This window comes from Schistocerca nitens, chromosome 2 (genome assembly GCF_023898315.1).
Source record: "Schistocerca nitens isolate TAMUIC-IGC-003100 chromosome 2, iqSchNite1.1, whole genome shotgun sequence".
NCBI lineage: Eukaryota > Metazoa > Arthropoda > Insecta > Orthoptera > Acrididae > Schistocerca > Schistocerca nitens.
The window spans coordinates 1,110,655,451-1,110,674,211 of NC_064615.1; the positions used below are offsets into that span (position 1 = coordinate 1,110,655,451).

The 18,761-nt window shown below is 48.0% G+C and overlaps 1 protein-coding gene across 1 annotated transcript in view; it reads left to right on the top strand.

Moving 5' to 3' along the window:
• The first annotated feature begins 240 nt into the window (after positions 1-240).
• The window catches only part of LOC126237503 (transcription initiation factor TFIID subunit 9), a 95,108-nt gene continuing 76,587 nt past the window's right edge, over positions 241-18,761 (top strand). Inside the window, exon 1 of the mRNA XM_049947660.1 lies at positions 241-472. Within this exon, the coding sequence (XP_049803617.1) occupies positions 352-472 (121 nt within the window). The 5' untranslated portion in view covers positions 241-351. The remainder of the gene's footprint in view (positions 473-18,761) is intronic.

Genomic DNA, 18,761 nt, shown 5'->3' on the forward strand with positions numbered 1-18,761 from the left:
GTGACAGAGCGTGCAGATTGGTTTTTAAGCAGCTGTTGCTTTTATTTGTCTGCTAGAAAGTCTACCGCAGTGTGGGATACGGTGCTGTCAACGCGGAGACTTACTAGGTATATTGGTGCCGCCGATAGTCCGAAGCCCTCCGCATATGCCGCGGCTAGACGCTTCACCGAACAGACTGCAAAGCAACACATAAAGAGATCACTGTTCGATCATCACAAAGACATATATCGGTCCGTTCGACAGTCGATTCGATGCCAATTGAGTCTATGGAATAGTTCTTGGAGCGTGTGTGCGCTTGTTGGTGTTTATATTTCATTGTGTGAAATTCTGTAGTTCTTGTGTTTGTTGATTATGGCGGGAGTGCCGAGGCACATGCCGAAAGATGCACAAGTAATTTTGGCAATAATGAAAGACATGGGCATCCAGGACTATGATCAACGAGTTCTGACACAACTTCTCGAATTCACGTATCGTAAGCATATTGATAAACTGATGTCAATAAATTATTTGCTGTGTAAGAAGGTGACAGTTTGGTTGTGAGCTGGTGAAGCAAACGAATCTGGTATAAAAAAAAAGTTTGTGGTGATCGATAGATCTGTAGGTTTGGCCGTTTGAGGAGGTCAATAACATAACATAACGTTATAGTCGTCGTATTGTTTACGGCGTTTGTCGCATGTTTCGTGTCATTGCTCAAAGCCAGACAGCCCACTCTATCTGGGCTACTCTCAGCAGAAGCATGCTTAAGTGACATTGTACTTCCTTCCAGTTAGTTGCATATCTTGAAGAGCTTCATCCTCTCTCTCTCTCTGAGGTTACGCAACTGATCTCTTAGAAGCTAGATTTGTTTTACACAGTTCGTAATTTATTTTACTTGTTCTGTGACCTGATGCACTAGAGATCCTGTGCAATATTGTCGCATCGAATTGATTACAGCGACTATTTGTTAATATTCTTCGGAATTAGTGCATCATTTCTAGGTGTTATTGCCTGGAATGACATAACTGTATTACACTATAATAAGAAAATAACATTGGTAAAATGCTGTAAAAGCGAAATTTACGTTAAACTGTTACGAAGATATATCCTCTGCTTGAGTGCTTCATCATATTGGAAAATTTATAATCTAGTTTCAAAGACGGTAGGAAGTTGCGAAATTGTCATCTGTGGATTCTACATGAGATTAATAGTCGTTTTCGGCCTTAGGAGAGAGAGAGAGTACTTCGTTCAAGCAACCAAGCTTCGTGTTGAATAGGCTAGTAGTTCTGACTTCCTCTGTCCTGGTGTTTGGGAATATTGTTTTAAACAGTGTGTAGAGAGTTTACAGTTCTTAGTAGTGCTGTTCAAGTAAGGAAAAAAACTTTCAAGTGTGTGCTGCTTTTTGGGGGACAAATTCAAGACCGCATAAATGTGATTGCCGATACGTATTTTTCCCATGACTTTCTTTAGTATCACCTTACCAGCTTTGGGACATTTGTTGACTTTCTCCAGATGATTGTGTCATAACAAATTACCAATTTGCAGTAACAGTGGTAATGAATTTTCCTTTTCTTGTTCACGTTCCTGGCACGTGTCAAACACATTGTAAATACTAAGCTGCTTAATTTATTTGTTAAGTAGGCCTAGGCTATAGGGATCTTACAGTTTAATCTTTTTGTCAGGCTTTTAGCTTAACAACTGTAAATCTTTTATTTACCTTAAGGTTACATCCAAAATAAGTTTTGTGTATGACTCTAATCAGTCATAGCTACTAATTGTCGCAACTTAAATGATGTATTTTATATGCAAGAAAACTTAAAAGGATATTCTAATCAGAGTTATGACAGCCGGTATGGCAGTTTAATGGATCTCTCCATTCTGTTTGTTTAGTTTCATGTTGTAACATCTGGGTTTTTAGGTTTAGTCCAGTTTGATGCAACCAAAATTCAAGCTTTTCTTCATTGCGGTATTTTTGTCACACTACATTTTTCTAGGCAACTTATTGTGAATTAGAATTAATCTTCAGTCTGCAAATAAGGCTAAATGAACATAAATAATGTCGGTAAGTCATTTACATAGAAACATGAAAGAGAGGGGCACACTATTGACCCTGTGGGATTACTGTGTAAATTTTTTTCCTTCAGAGGCATGATTGCTTGACTTTAATGTTACAATTTTCCTTCCCTTCTGTTACAAATGAGCTGAACCACTCTCAATTATCATATACATCCTTATTTTTTTAGGTAAGTAACGAGTGATTTACCAAGTCAGATGCATTTGTCAGATTACGGAATAGTCATGTGACCTTTGTAGCAATATCGGCTAAAATGGTATGGCCTGCCCAGGCGCAGATTTTGGCAGCGCCTATGCGTTTATGGTTAAGAGCAAATGTGTTATTATTTTCGACACTAAAAACTGATCACAAAAAAATAGACAACAAACGTGGATTTTCCTGATGGCCTTTTGTAAAGTTTTACCTCAATATCTAATGTACATGTTTGATTCCATGGGAATTATTGTGCCCCATGACTTTGACGTAATCCAGGACAGAAAGAAGGTCAGCATTGGTCATAATGTCATATCTCTCTCTCTCTCTCTCTCTCTCTCTCTCTCTCTCTCTCTCTCTCTCTCTAGATTTCAACAGAAAGAAATTGCAGCTATCGTCACAGCATCATTATAACCAGTCATGTAAACTAAACATAATTATGGGTCATTCCATATCAAATCACCCAATAAAAAATAAATTTTACACCCACCTCCTTAGATTTTCATGAAATTTGGCTCAAATGGTTCTAATACCATCCTGACAACACCTGCAATTTTTTTTTTTTTTTGCTGTATCTCTTATAGTTCTTTTTTATATATAAATTTTTAAAGTTTTTATGTTTTGCGTTTTCCGAACCTTCGGAAATGGTAAATTTAATTTGTATTCAAAACTTTAAAATTGCTTATCTTAAAAACTCTTTTAGATAACATCATGAATTTTTGCAGCAAGTTTATTTATTATACATATTTGAAGATAAAAATAATACTATTAAAATATATTAATATTTTCTATGGAATATATATATATATATATATATATATATATATATATATATATATATATACACACACACACAACTGCAACCAGTCACTTTTTTTCAATAATAATGCTTTACTACATGAACCAGTTTTCGAAACTGTATATATGTTGGCCGTTTTTTTTTTTTAACGGATGTTTTGTTTTATAAGAATTGCAATATCTAGAGTCTCAGACCTGATAGACTGGTCACATTTGTTTTAATTTACTCTTAAACATATAGGCTACTTGATAATACAAAAATAATGATGGCTTTTTAACATGTTTATTAATTATAGTAGAGTACATTAGAATTATGTACAAAGATAGTGTACTTATGACACTTATGTATAACCCAACTGATTGCTTGAAACATTGAATTTTTTGAGTAATTTTGTCTTTTTAATAAACATTAATGCTGATTCAAACTGTTTTTCCACTTCATCCAAGAGCTTTCAGTTCTTTTGATACAGTCTTTTTTGAAGTAATACATTCTTCCAGTGCCGCTTGATTGAGGTGTGTCTACTACACAGACTATGTGCTCCAAAGGCACTATGCAAGAATCTTCTCTTTCACGCCAATAAAATGATGCAGCTGGTCCTGAAGGATGTAGAAATAGAATTTCTGCATCTTCTTCATCATTGAATATTGTTTTTACCAGTCCAAAGTACCAGTTACCATCATGATTTGCAGCCACATAGCTATTTATGGATGGTTCAACACGAACCCAATCAGAAGAAGAATGGAAAGAAAAGACTAAGGAGGGTTTTACACTATCTGTAGTCCTTCTAATTTCAAGGTTGTTTGTTGGAAGTGGTTTGAAGTTATGAAAACTTCTTGTTCCAGGAATGGTTCGGGTTGCTGAAAAATGTTTTTCTAGTTTTAACCGTAGCAAATCAGCTTCTTTTTTGTCAATAAAGTGAAAATGAATGTTTTCAAAATTTTTTTCACAAAACTTGTACACATCGATTGCTGTCATTATTTGTTCTTCGTCTGAAAACTGTAGACTGGCTTTCCTTAAAATTCTTTTAAAAGTTCCTCCTAGGCCATCACAAAATGACTCCCCATGACTTGTTGCAAAAAAAGTGTGTTGGGCCTTCAAATTAAAGTCTCTCAAGTGTTCAGTCAAATTTTTAAAACTGTTTCTATTTTTGTACTGCCCAGCACAACCATCTGTAAAGTAGTGAACTGAGTCAATGTCAGTATGATGTAATGACAGCCACTTTGTAATTTCTTTTTGTACAAAGTTAACAAAACCAGTGTCATGTTCTTGGTCATCACTAATAAAACAGTGGTTGGAAACAAAAACATTGTTTTCGTCATTTCTTAGAAAAACTCCAACTGGGTGTAGAGTCCAACCACCTCTATTCCAGTGGTAACTTTGGATCTCATTTTGTATAACAATGGAATAATTTTCACTGAAATCCATCACAATAATTGCTGTTTTGGGTGGTGGGTCTTCTTTCAATCTTTTAAAGGCTGCTGATTGGGATTTTGCTATAAACGAGTGCGGGGTGAGCTTTTCCAATGACCTAACAAATAAAGAAATGTAGTCTTCAACACTGATAGACTGTTTGATCATTTCTGCCCTGTCTGTGTTAACCCACTGACTGATTACAATTTCTTCTTCTAAATCATAATCTTCACTTAGTTTTTCAGTTAAGTACTCAGTTAGTGCAGTATTTGCAGGACAGCTGTCGCAATGATGTAGCATGCAGTTTTGGTTTTCCGTGTTCCACACAAGCATCTTAATTAGGTCTTTATAAGATTCTTCAATTTTCACAGCATCCAGTAATAGTTTAACATTCTGGTGGATACTGCATACACATAAGTGTGTGTGCCTGCAGCACCAGCAAGGATACACCATTTAGGTCTCAAGAAACAAAATTTTGAAAATCCTACTTCTACCTCGGGATTCTCCCATTTGAAAGGATAATAAAGTCGATGATGACCATGGCCTTCTTTGCACCTGATATCCAGCACAGTAGCCAGTCCGTTGTGGTGGGGCCGCCATGTACCCTGTTGGTTGTAGCCCCCTGACCACACATGGATAACTCTGCTGATGCCTGCGCTGTTAACTCCCCACATACGCCAGGGGGTAGATGCCCATCCCCCTGGGGCATCAGGACTCCCGGCAAGGGCCATCCTGCCAGGTGGCCCATGCTGCGACTGGGTGGCACCCGTGGGCAGGGCCCCTGGTCGGAGTGGGTGGCATCAGGGCGGATGACATGCAATGAAGTGTAGTCCATCATCTCTTGCTGGTGGTGAAACACCAGCAGTCTCTAAGCGATCACGAGCTCAATTCAGTGCACAGAAGTATGACCCCAAATCGTTCTCCTCCCTGGCCACACCATGGGAGGAACATCAGGCTAAGGATGGCAGCAGATCTTATTCGCCCCAGTACCTTGTATGTTCGATAGCTGATGGGGAATCTTTCATGACGATGAAGCCTCAGTTTTTGGTTGAGCATTTAGAGATCAAGTTCTGGGAGGTGGAGGGCTTGTCCAAAATGAGATCTGGGTCAGTCTTGATCAAAACAACATCCTCTGCCCAGTCACGGGAGTTACTTGCTTGTGACAAGTTGGGGAATGTTTCTATAACCATCATGCCCATAAGAGCTTTTGCAGTCCGACTATGAGCTGTGGGCCAATTTAGAGCGGTGAGGTGTACATTTCGTCTGGCGAGTCCACCAGGGCCTGAAGGATTATCAGGTTGCCACCGGTGCCTTCATTTTGGCCTTTGAGGGTTATACATTGCCCGAGAAGGTCCAGGTGATGGTCTACCGGTGTGATGTAAAGCCCTATATCCCTCCCCCGATTCGGTGCTTTAAATGCTGGAAGTTCGGCCTAATGTCTTCCCGCTGTACTTCCAGTGTCACATGCTGAGATTGCAGACGCCCATCACATCCAAATACTCCATGTGCCCCACCTCCCATCTGTGTCAACTGTGGAGAGCACCATTCGCTTTGCTCGCCTGACAGCAGGATTCTCCAGAAAGAAGGGAAAATCGTGGAGTACAAGACCCTGGCCAGACTGACTTACAATGAGGCTAAGAGAAAATTTGAACCCCTGCATCCTGTGCATATGACACCGTCTTACGCCGCTGTTACAACTGTTCTGGCACCATCAGCTCCACCAATGCAGGTCACCTCCCAGAGCCGGAAGACTAGACCTGCACCACCTACTTCGGGAGCAACACCCCCCCCCCCCCCCCCCCCAACCATTGGCGACATCCGTATTCACTTCTAAGCCGGAGAAGTATAAGTCTTCTTCGGCTTCTCTCGCTTGGAAGGGGTCCTTTGGGTCACTCCCTTCCCAGGTTTCTTCTAGTGGGAAAAAGACGACACCCGACTATAATAGTGTCCGGTGGAGTTTGCATTTATGTCTTAAACTCGATCTGTAGTGAACGTGTGCCCCCTTCAAACCCCTCTTGAAGCTGTGGCTGTCGGAATAAGGACAACACAGGAAATAACTGTCTGCAATGTGTATTTTCCTCCAGATGGTGCAGTACCGCCGAATGTATTAGCTGCACTGATTCATCAACTCCCTAAACCTTTCCTACTTCTGGGAGATTTTAATGCCCATAACCCCTTGTGGGGTGGTACCATGCTTACTGGCCGAGGCAGAGATGTCGAAACTTTACTGACGCAATTCGACCTTTGCCTCTTAAATACTGGGGCCGCTACACATCTCAGTGTGACTCATGGTAGTTACTTGGCCATCGATTTATCAATTTGCAGCCCAGGACTTCTCCCATATATCCACTGGAGAGCACATGACGACCTGTGTGGTAGTGACCGTTTCCCCATCTTCCTGTCACTGCCCCAGCATCAGGCACACGGACATCTGTCCAGATGGGCTTTTAACAAGGCGGACTGGGGAACTATCACCTCTGCTGTCACCACTGACTCCCCCACACGGTAACATGGATGTGACGGTTGAGCAAGTGACTAGCACAGTTGTTTCTGCTGCAGAAAATGCGATCCCTCTCTCTTTATTGTGCTCAAGGCTTAAGGCCTGGAAGTCGCTGAAGCAATTAAGGAGCGTCGGCGAGCTCTACAGCGGCATAAGTGGCACCCTTCCCTGGAGCACCTCATAGCCTTTAAACGGCTCCATGGCCGTGTTCGCTACCTTATGAAACAACGGAAGAAGGAGTGTTGGGAGAGATACGTCTCCACCGTTGGGTGCCACACGTCACCTTCCCAAGTCTGGGCAAAGATCAAACGTCTTTTCGGGTACCAGACCCCAACAGCTGTCTGGTGTTACCATAAATGGCGAGTTATGTACCGACGCAAACGCAATTGCTGAGCACTTAGCTCGAGCCTCTGTGTCGGAGAATTACCCCCCAGCCTTTCTCACACTCAAACGGCGGCTGAAACAGAATGCTCTCTCATTCACTACACACTGCAGTGAATCCTATAACGCCCCATTTACAGAGTGGGAGCTCCTTGCAGATTGTCCTGACACAGCTCCTGGGCCTGACCGCATCCACAGATGATATAACATCTCTCATCTAACTACAAGCAACATCTTCCCGTCATCTTCAACCGGATATGGTGTGATGGCATCTTTCCATGGCAATGGCGGGAGAGCACCGTCATTCCGGTGCTCAAACTCGGTAAAAACCCTCTTGATGTGCACAGCTATCGACCGATCAGCCTCACCAACATTCTTTGTAAGCTGCTGGAACGTATGGTATGTCAGCGGTTGGGATGGGTCCTGGAGTCACATGGCTTGCTGGTTCCATGTCAGGACGGCTTCCACCAGGGTCACTCTACCACTGATAATTTTGTGACCATCGAGTCTGCCATCCGAACAGCCTTTTCCAGACAGCAACACCTGATTGCCGTCTTTTTTGACTTACGTAAAGCATACGACACGACTTGGCGACACCATATCCTTACCACATTGTGGGGTCTCTGGGGACCACTCTTCAGTTTTTATCCAAAACTTCCTGTCACTCCGTACTTTCCCTGTCCAAGTTGGTGACTCCCATAGTTACATCCACATCCAGGAGAATGGAGTCCCGCAGGGCTATATATTGAGTGTGTGTCTATTTTTAGTGGCAATTAATGGTCTAGCAGCAGCAGTTGGGTCCTCCATCTCCCCTTCTCTCTATGCTGACGACTTCTGCATTTTGTACTGCTGCTCCAGTACTGTTGTTGCTGAACGGCGCCTCCAGGGAGCCATCCACAAGGCGCAGTCATGGGCTGCTATAGCCCACGTCTTCCAGTTCTCAGCCGCAAAGTCATGTGTCGTGCACTTCTGTCAGCGTCGTACTGTTCATCTGGAACCCGCACTTTACCTTAATGACGATCCACTCACTGTAGTGGAGACATATCAATTCTTAGGACTGGTTTTCAATACTCAATTGACTTGGCTCCCTTATCTTCGTCAGCTTAAGCAGAAATGCTGGCAGCACCTCAATGCCCTCCGTTGCCTGAGCAACACCAATTGGGGTGCAGATTGCTGCACACTGCTGCAGCTGTACAGAGCCATTGTCCAATCCCGAATTGACTATGGGAGTGTGGTTTATGGTTCGACAGCATTGCATTTACTCAACCGTGTGCACCACTGTGGGGTTCGATTGGTGTCAGGAGCTTTTAGGATGAGTCAGGTGACCAGCGTACTCGTGGAGGCTGGTGTCCCTCCACTACAGATCAGATGTGCACAACTGCTCGCCAGTTACGCAGCACACATTCATAGTTCCCCTGCGCATCCGAATAACCATCTGCTTTTCCTGCCCATGGCAGTCCATCTTCTGCATCGGTGGCCCAGGTCGGGGCTAACGATTGCAGTTCGTGTGCGGTACCTTCTCTCCGAACTGGAGTCCTTCCCTTTACCACCTCTGCTGATGGCACATTCACGTACGCCTCCATGGTGTACACCTCGGCCGCAGCTTCGCCTGGACCTTTTGCATGGCCCCAAGGACTCTGTTAACCCTGCCGCTCCCCCCCCCCCCCCTGCGGGTCCGGGGATTAGAATAGGCCCGAGGTATTCCTGCCTGTCGTAAGAGGCGACTAAAAGGAGTCCCTCCCCCTCAAGGGGGTAGTTAGCGCCTGCGTCCAGAGACGGACGGTTCCACGACCTCTATCTGCGGTCATTTTGCTTTTTCACTTCTCGTTTCTTCCTCCCTTTGGTTGGTTCCTTTCTTTGCTCTTCTCCACCTCACTGTCTTCCTTATTCTTTCCCCTGCAAAATCTCCTTGCCTTCTCATTGCCTTCTTCTCCTTGCCTTCTCATTGCCTTCTTCTCCTTGCTTTCTCTGGTCTCCGCCTCGGCGTTTGAGACAGTCTGTCCTCTCTCTCTCCCTCCCTCTCTCTCTTTTTCCTCTTCTTCCTTCCTCCCTGTGCGCGCCTGAAGGCCGACCCACGCGTTCGCACGCGTAGCCGGTGACGGGGTAACGCGTAATTCCCCGCCCTGGGTAGACAAGTAAGGCACGCACGTACCCCCTGGTAAAGGCCAGGCCCGGGGAGGGGTGATTGCCTGAGCTGATACCTTCTGACCATGCCGATTGGTCCCTCCGTCTGTTTCTCGGGAGGTGTGACCTGAGGTGTAAACATTCACCTAAGGCAGGAGTGCCCTCTGAGAGGGTCCCCATAAGGAAGGAGCGCGCCATCGGAGACGCTGGCAATCATGGGGGATTCCTCCGCAATGGATTCTTCTTCTTCTCTCTCGACTTCTGCCCACAAACGGAAACATGACCAGCCACCAGTGACAAAAGTACTACCGCCTGCCCCACAGTTCCTCGTCGTTTCTCGATCTGAGGACGGAAAGGATTTCTCCTCTGTCAACCCTTTCGTTATCCAGAAGGGCGTAGATGCCATAGCCGGATCTGTCAAGTCGTGTACCAGGTTGCGTAATGGTGCCTTGTTACTAGAAACTGAGAGCGCCTTTCAGGCACAGAAACTGCTTCGAGCCACACTCCTGTACACGTTCCCTGTCCGGGTGGAGGCTCACCGAACTTTGAATTCGTCTCGTGGTGTGGTCTATACTAGATCCCTCGACGGATTGACTGACGAGGAGATTAAGTCTTTCCTCACTGAGCAGGGCGTGACGGCTGTCCATAGGGTCATGAAAAAGGTCAGCAATGACCTTGTACCGACCCGGACACTTTTCTTGACCTTCGATAGTGTTCAGCTGCCATCGCGCATCAAAGCGGGCTACGAGGTTATTTCTGTTCGCCCCTATGTCCCGACACCTACGCGCTGCTACCAGTGTCAGCGTTTTAATCACACTCGCCAGTCTTGTTCCAATGCGGCTAAATGTCACTTGTGGCAGGGATGCCCATGAGGGTGACTGTTTACCTCCGTCTCCTAGTTGTGTGAACTGTCAGGGTGACCATGCAGCGTCCTCCCGCGACTGTCCCATCCATAAGGAAGAACGCTGTATCCAAGAAATTCGGGTCAAAGAGAAAGTGTCCACCTCGGCTGCTCGCAAGCTGTTTGCTAGTAGGAAGCCCACGCTGCTCCCAGCGGGGAAATACAGTACTGTCCTCGCCTCTCCTCGGACTACCAGGGAGGTGGCAACCCAGACATGCGATCTGACCTTCAGCACCACGGTCGTCCGTTCGGCCAGTGCTAAGATCGCGCGGTCGACGTCCCCTCCTCCTCCCATCACCCCACAGACACAAGCCCCTTCATCAGCTTCTGCTAAGACGAAGACCCAGAAGTCAGATGCATGGGCCTTCAAGAAGGAACCGTCCCGTGCAGACTTCCTACGTACCTCAACCTCCCAGCCATCAACCAGTACTTCCACCAAACGACCTTCCAAGAAGGCTCATAGGAAGTACAGTTCTCCTTCTCCGCCATGGCGCATTTCTTCTCCTGCGCCAACAAGCGGTTGCCGCCCCAGGCCGTCATCCGTTTCGCCTGGCCGCACCACTGGTAGCCGAACATCTGGCCGTTCACCGGCGGAGGAAGCTCCCCCTCCCGGCCATCTTACCAAGATGGCCGATGAACCTATAGAACCAATGGACGATGACTGTCCGCCTACTGATAGTGACGGCAGTGCTCACTCGAAGCCAGGCCCTCAGCGGCCTTCGAGGTGACCCCTTCTTTCATCTTCTTTTTCTTCTTACGATGGCACTTATTCACTGGAATATTCGCAGCATTCGCTCCAACCGAGAGGACTTGAAGTTGCTGCTCCGCTTGCACCGTCCGCTCGTCGTAGCCCTCCAGGAAACGAAGCTACGCCCATGCGATCAAATTGCCTTGGCACACTACACCTCTGTGCGTTTTGACCTACCCCCTGTGGTAGGTATTCCGGCCCATGGAGGGGTTATGTTGCTGGTCCGGGATGATATTTACTACGATCCCATCACATTGCACACCGGCCTGCAGGCAGTTGCCATCCGAATTACTCTCCCCACTTTTACATTTTCCATTTGTACCGTTTACACTCCCTCGTCATCTGCCGTTACCAGGGCAAACATGATGCAGCTTATTGCTCAGCTACCTGCACCATTTTTGTTAACTGGAGACTTCAATGCCCACCATCCCCTTTGGGGCTCTCCAGCATCCTGCCCGAGGGGCTCCCTGTTAGCCGACCTTTTCAACCAGCTCAATCTTGTCTGCCTCAATACTGGCGCCCCTACTTTTCTTTCGGACACATCTCACACCTATTCCCATTTAGACCTCTCTATATGTACTACCCAACTTGCACGCCGGTTTGAGTGGTATGCACTTTCTGATACATATTTGAGCGACCACTTCCCGTGTGTTATCCATCTCCTGCAGCATACCCCCTCTCCGTGCTCATCTAGTTGGAGCATCTCCAAAGCAGACTGGGGGCTCTTCTCTTCCAGGGCGACCTTTCAGGATCAAACCTTCACAAGCTGCGATCGTCAGGTCGCACACCTCGCGGAAGTCATTCTCACTGCTGCTGAATATTCCATCCCTCACCCTACTTCTTCTCCACATCGCGTACCGGTCCCCTGGTGGACCACAGCATGTAGAGATGCTTTACGTGCTCGTCGACATGCTTTACGCACCTTTAAACGCCACCCTACAGTGGCGAATTGTATCACTTATAAACGGTTACGTGCACAGTGTCGTCGTATTATTAAAGAAAGCAAGAAAGCCAGCTGGGCTGCTTTCACAAGCACCTTCAACAGTTTTACTCCTTCTGTTGTCTGGGGTAGCCTGCGCCGGCTATCTGGCACTAAGGTCCACGCACCAGTTTCTGGCTTGATGGTCGCGAATGACGTCCTTGTGGCCCCTGAGGATGTCTCCAATGCCTTCGGCCGCTTTTTCGCAGAGGTTTCGAGCTCCGCTAATTACCACCCTGCCTTCCTCCCCCGCAAGCAGGCAGAGGAGGCTAGGCCACCTAACTTCCGCAACTCGAATCGTGAAAGTTATAATGCCCCATTCACCATGTGGGAACTCGAAAACGCACTTGCCCGGTCACGGTCCTCCGCTCCAGGGCCTGATTCTATTCATATTCAGATGCTGAAGAACCTTTCTCCTGCGGGTAAAGGTTTTCTTCTTCGTACTTTCAATCGCATCTGGATTGAGGGACATGTTCCCGCATGCTGGCGCGAGTCTATTGTTGTCCCGATTCCTAAACCGGGGAAGGACAAACACTTGCCTTCCAGTTATCGACCCATCTCGCTTACCAGCTGTGTCTGTAAAGTGATGGAGCGAATGGTTAACTCTCGTTTGGTTTGGCTGCTCGAGTCTCGGCGCCTACTTACCAATGTACAATGTGGAATTCGTAGGCGCTGCTCTGCTGTTGACCATCTGGTTACCTTGTCGACCTTCATTATGAATAACTTCTTGCGGAAGCGCCCGACCGCGGCTGTGTTCTTTGATTTGGAGAAGGCTTACGACACCTGTTGGAGGGCGGGCATTCTCCGCACCATGCATACATGGGGCCTTCGCGGTCGCCTCCCTCTTTTTATTTGTTCCTTTTTAATGGATCGACAGTTCAGGGTACGTGTGGGTTCTGTCCTGTCAGACACCTTTCGCCAGGAGAATGGGGTGCCACAGGGCTCAGTTTTGAGCGTCACTCTCTTCGCCATAGCGATCAATCCAATAATGGATTGCCTCCCAGCTGATGTATCAGGCTCCCTTTTCGTGGACGATTTTACCATCTATTGCAGCGCGCAGTGTACGTGTCTCCTGGAGTGCTGTCTTCAGCGTTCTCTTGACCGTCTTTACTCCTGGAGTGTCGCCAATGGCTTCCGTTTTTCTGCCGAGAAGACGGTCTGTATTAACTTCTGGCGCTACAAAGAGTTTCTCCCACCGTCCTTACGACTCGGTCCCGTTGCTCTCCCATTCATGGAGACAACAAAATTTTTAGGTCTTACATTTGACAGGAAACTTAGTTGGTCTCCACATGTGTCATATTTGGCTGCCCGTTGTACCCGTTCTGTAAATGTCCTCCGTGTTCTCAGTGGTATGTCGTGGGGAGCGGATCGAACCGTCCTACTTCGCCTATATCGGTCGATCGTCCGCTCCAAGCTGGATTATGGGAGCTTCGTATACTCCTCTGCACGGCCATCCATCTTACGCCGCCTCAACTCCATACAACATCGGGGTTTACGACTTGCGATCGGAGCGTTTTATACTAGTCCCGTCGAGAGTCTTCATGCTGACGCTGGTGAGTTGCCACTCACCTACCGGCGCGATATACTGCTTTGTCGGTATGCCTGTCGGCTACTGGCAATGCCCGACCACCCGTCTTATCGTTCCTTTTTTGATGACTCTCTCGACAGTCAATACGGGTTGTATGTCTCTGCCCTGCTACCCCCTGGAGTTCGCTTTCGTCGCCTCCTTCAACACCTTAATTTTTCACTCCCTGCAACCTTTCGAGTGGCTCCAGGCTCAGGTTCGCGTCCACCTTGACCTCTGCTAGCTCCCGAAGGAGGTTACCCCCGGTTCAGTCTACCACTCCCGTTTTATCGAACTTCGTTCGAAGTTCATTAATATGACCTTCATTTATACAGATGGCTCTAAGACCACTAACGGGGTCGGGTGTTCTTTTATTGTCGGGGCACAAAGTTTCAAATACCGGCTCCATGGCCTTTGTTCGGTCTTCACAGCTGAGCTCTTTGCCCTCTACCAGGCTGTCCTTTACATCTGCCGTCACCGACATTCTGCATATGTCATCTGCTCCGATTCCCTGAGCGCAATCCAGAGCCTCAGTGATCCGTATCCGGTTCACCCTTTCGTGCACCGGATCCGACGCTCTCTTCAGCAGCTGGTGGACGTCGGTTCTCCGGTTAGCTTTATGTGGGTTCCTGGCCATGTCGGTATCCCTGGGAACGAAGCTGCAGATGCCGCGGCCAAGGCTGCGGTCCTCCAGCCTCGGACAGCTTCTTGTTGTGTCCCTTCGTCAGATTGTAGCAGGGTAATTTGTCGGCGCATTTTATCGCAGTGGCATGCCGATTGGGCTGCACTTACAGACAACAAACTTAGGGCCCTGAAACCTCTTCCCGTGGCTTGGACGTCCTCCTCACGCCCTTCTCGGCGGGAGGAGGTCGTTTTGGCCCGGTTACGAATTGGCCACTGCCGGTTCAGCCATCGCCATCTGCTGACGGCTGCGCCGGTGCCGTTCTGCCCATGTGGGCAATTGCTGACGGTCCGCCACATTTTAATGTCCTGTCCGGATTTTAACACCCTGCGTCTTGATCTTGGCCTGCCGTGTACTGTAGAAGCCATTTTAGCGGATGACCCACGAGCAGCTGCTCGCGTTCTTCATTTTATCAATTTGACAACCCTCTCAAAGGACATTTGATTCTGCTGTTTTCCTTTTTTAATCCTATGCCTGTCAGTCTGTCTTCTATCGTGTTTTCCGTTTCGTTGCTGTTTTAAACTTGTGACTCGCGGTGCATTCCTCACGTAGTCTGGGCGCTAATGACCGTTGAAGTTGTGCGCCCTAAAACCACAAAACACAAAACAAAAACCTGCCGCTCTCCGCTGTCAATTCCTCTCGATTCCTGATGTGTTCCAGGACTCTGAAGTGGTTTACACAGACTGCTCAATGGCTGATGATCACGTAGGCTTCGCATATGTTCATGGAGGACATTTTGAGCAGCACTCCTTGCCAGTTGGCTGCAGTGTTTTCACTGCAGAGCTGGCGGCCATATCTCGTGCTCTTGAGTACATCTGCTCATGCCCTGGCGAGTGATTTCTCCTATGTACTGACTCATTGAGCAGCCTACTAGCTATCAACCAGTGCAACCCTCGCCACCCTCTGGTAGCTTCCATTCAGGAGTTCATCTATGCTCTGGAACAGTCCCACTGCTCCGTGGGGTGTGTGTGTGTGTGTGTGTGTGTGTGTGTGTGTGTGTGTGTGTGTGTGGACCCCAGGACATGTTGGAGGTTCCAGCAACGAACTTGCCGACAGGCTGGCCAAACGGGCGAAGCGGAAGCCACTTCTGGAGATAGGCATCTCCGAAGCTGACCTGCGTTCTGTCTTCCACCGCAGGGTTTTGCAGCTTTGGGAGACGGAATGGCATAACAGCATGTATAACAAACTGCATGTCATTAAGGAGACTATGAATGTGTGGAAGTCTTCCACGCAGGTCTCTCGCAGGGTCGCAGGGAATTAGTTGCACTCTGCCGGCTCCGCATTGGCCATACGTGGTTAACGCATGGATACCTACTTCGTCGCGAGGACCCACCTGTGTCGCTGTGGCTCCCAAAAGACAGTCGTCCACTTCTTGCTGGACTGCCCACCTTTAGCTGCTCTGCGGCAGACTTTTAACTTTCCCAGCACCCTGCCTCTGGTGTTGGGCGACAATGCCTCCACAGCAGCTTTAGTTTTACCTTTTATCCGTGAGAGTGGGTTTTATACTTCTATGTAAGTTTTAGCTCGTGTGCTTTGTCCCTCTGTCTCTTCCACCCTAATGCTTTTGGGGTGGAGGTTTTAATGTGTTGCAGAGTGGCTGGCTTTCCCTTTTTATTCTCGTGGTTGGCCAGACGCTGTAATCTGCTTTCATGTTTTACTCTGTTCTATTTCTAGCATCTCTGTTTTCTTGAGCTCTTTTGTTCCTTTAAGTGTTTTTGTTGCCTTCCCTTCATTCTTGTGGCTTTTCCTTTCTTTCCATTTTGTGTTATATGTTTCGTTCTTTTTATTCTCAAACTTGTGGCACTGTTTTATTAGGAACAAGGGACCGATGACCTCGTAGTTTGGTCCCTTCTCCCACCTTTAAACCAACCAACCTACCATCCTCCCAGAGTAGGTCAAGGTAATGGTGTACCGGTGTGATGTAAAACCTTATATTCCACCACCGATGAGATGCTTCAAATGCTTACGGTTTGGACACGTCTTCCCGCTGCACCACTGATCCCCTCTGCGGTGACTGTGGGTGCCCCCTCCATGAGGGGAGTGCCTGTGCTCCCGCACCATTGTGTGTAAATTGTCATGGACAGCATTCTCCACGCTCACCTGTATGCCCAGTGTTTGTGAAAGAAAGGAGGATTCAAGAGTACAAAACCTTAGATCGGCTCACGTACACTGAGGCTCATCAAAAGTATGACCGGCACCATCCCGTGTCTATGTCTTCTACTTTTGCTTTTGTTATGTCCATTCCCCCTCCTACCCCCTGTTCATCCCAGCCCCAACCCATTCGCCCCATGCCTTCAGCCTTCTCCTCCCTCTCCCACTCCCCCTCCCCGTCAGTACCCATATCCACTCCTTCGGGTGCTGCTCCCCCTCCCCCGCTGGAGAAGTGTTCCCCTCCTTCGGCAGCCGCCAGTACTGGAGCTCACTCCCAGGATTCCTCTTCCCGGCGCCCCCTTGAAAGGCGATCTATGGCTCCACATAGGCAGTGCATTCCACGGCCGGTGGGCACCAAGATTGCCCGGTGTCATTCCGTGCCCACCCTCGCTGAAGTTTGCCCTTCTCTTCCTTCCCAGGAGAAGAAGCCGAAATGCAAGAACATGGGCAAAGCCCCTCCGGTACCCCCTGAGGTGCAGCCTTCCCCTCCTCCAGTCAATAAACCAACAGAGTCTGACCCCACCTGTATAGATATTACCCCATCCTTATCGGTGATGGATGGCGACTCAGCGGTATGACAGACTCCAGTCCCTTTGCTTCCCCTTTGGACTCCGGCTTGAGAATCCTCCAGTGGAATTGTAATGGGTATTTGTGTCACCTTCCGGAGTTGCAGCCCCTTCTTTCCTCCCTACTCTGCTGCCTGCATTGCTCTCCAGGAGACCCATTTTGTCAATTCTTACTCATCCACCCTTGATGGGTTCCAAGCTTTCTGTCTAAACCGAATTGACCCCTTGCGGGCTTCTGATGGTGTTTGCACCTTGATCCGCAAGGACATTGTTAGTAAATGGGTTCCCCTCCATACCACTCTGGAAGCCATTTCTGTCAGGGTCCATCTGGCCACTCCATTCACAATCTGTAATCTCTACCTTCCACCTGACAGGCCGCCCACATCCCATGCCCTCACCACCTTTCTTCAACAACTCCCTTTCCCTTCCTGCTATTAGGGGACTTTAATGCCCACAATCCTCTTTGGGGTAGTCATACGACTACTGCCCTGAGCAGGACAGTTGAAGCTGTTCTGGCAGGGCTTGACCTTTGTTTACTAAACACAGGTGCTCCCACACACTTTACTGTGGCACACGGCACTTTCTCTACCATTGCTCTCTCCATCTGCAGTCCCGGCCTTCTTCCCTCCGTTCAGTGGGGACTCCATGAAGACACGTGATAGGGACCATTATCCAATTGTTTTGACCTTGCTTCAGTGTCTCTCGCTCCGTCACTCTCCCGGGTGGGCCATATCTAAGGCTGATTGGGGTGCCTTCTCCTCTGCTCCCATCCCTCCTGTATTGCCACATGACACTGTTGATGCATCTACTCAGACTTTGGCTGCTGCCATCCTTTCAGCAGCTGTTTCAGCAATCCCTTCTTCCTCAGGTTTCCCACGCCAGAAGGTGGTCCCTTGGTGGACTCCGGAAATTGCTGCAGCCATAAAAGACCGCCGCCATGCTCTTCAACACTTCGAGCAGCACCCTTCTACTGCTCTTTTTCTGGTCTTTAAACGACTCCACGTCCGAGCCTGCTACCTAATCAAATTTCAGAAACGAATTTCCTGGGAACAATATGGTGCTGCCATAGGACCACACACCCCGTCTTCACAAGTCTGGGCGAAACTCAGGCGAATTTTTGGCCACCGTCCTCCCAATGGGGTTGCAGGAATTTCTTTGCATGGTGTTGTCCTTACTGGTACGGACTTTGTAGCAGAAAATTTTGCTCAACACTTTGCTCAAGCTTCGGCATCAGCTCAGTATCCTCCCATGTTCCGTCTCCTGAAAGAGCGCTCAGAAGGACTGCCTTTGTCTTTCGTTTCTCGCTGCTCGGAGCCATATAATGCTCCATTCAGCGAGTGGGAATTTGCCAGCGCCCTCGCCCTTTGTCCTGACATGGCTCCTGGATTGGATCGGATACATAACCAAATGCTCCAACACTTACCGGTGGCTGGCCACCATCGTATACTGACCCTCTTCGCCCATCTGTGGAGTGAGGGAGTCTTTCCTACCCAGTGGCAGGAAAGCATTGTTGTTCCGGTGTTGAAGCCAGGGAAGCCGCCTCTTCAGTTGGATAGCTACCGTCAAATTAACCATACTAACACCCTCTGCAAGCTCCTTGAACGCATGGTGTTTTCGATCCTTGAATCCCGTACCTTTTGTCATCGACTCAAAGTGGTTTTCGCTGTGGCTGCTCTATGGTGGATAACTTGGTGCACCTGGAGTCTGCTATCCA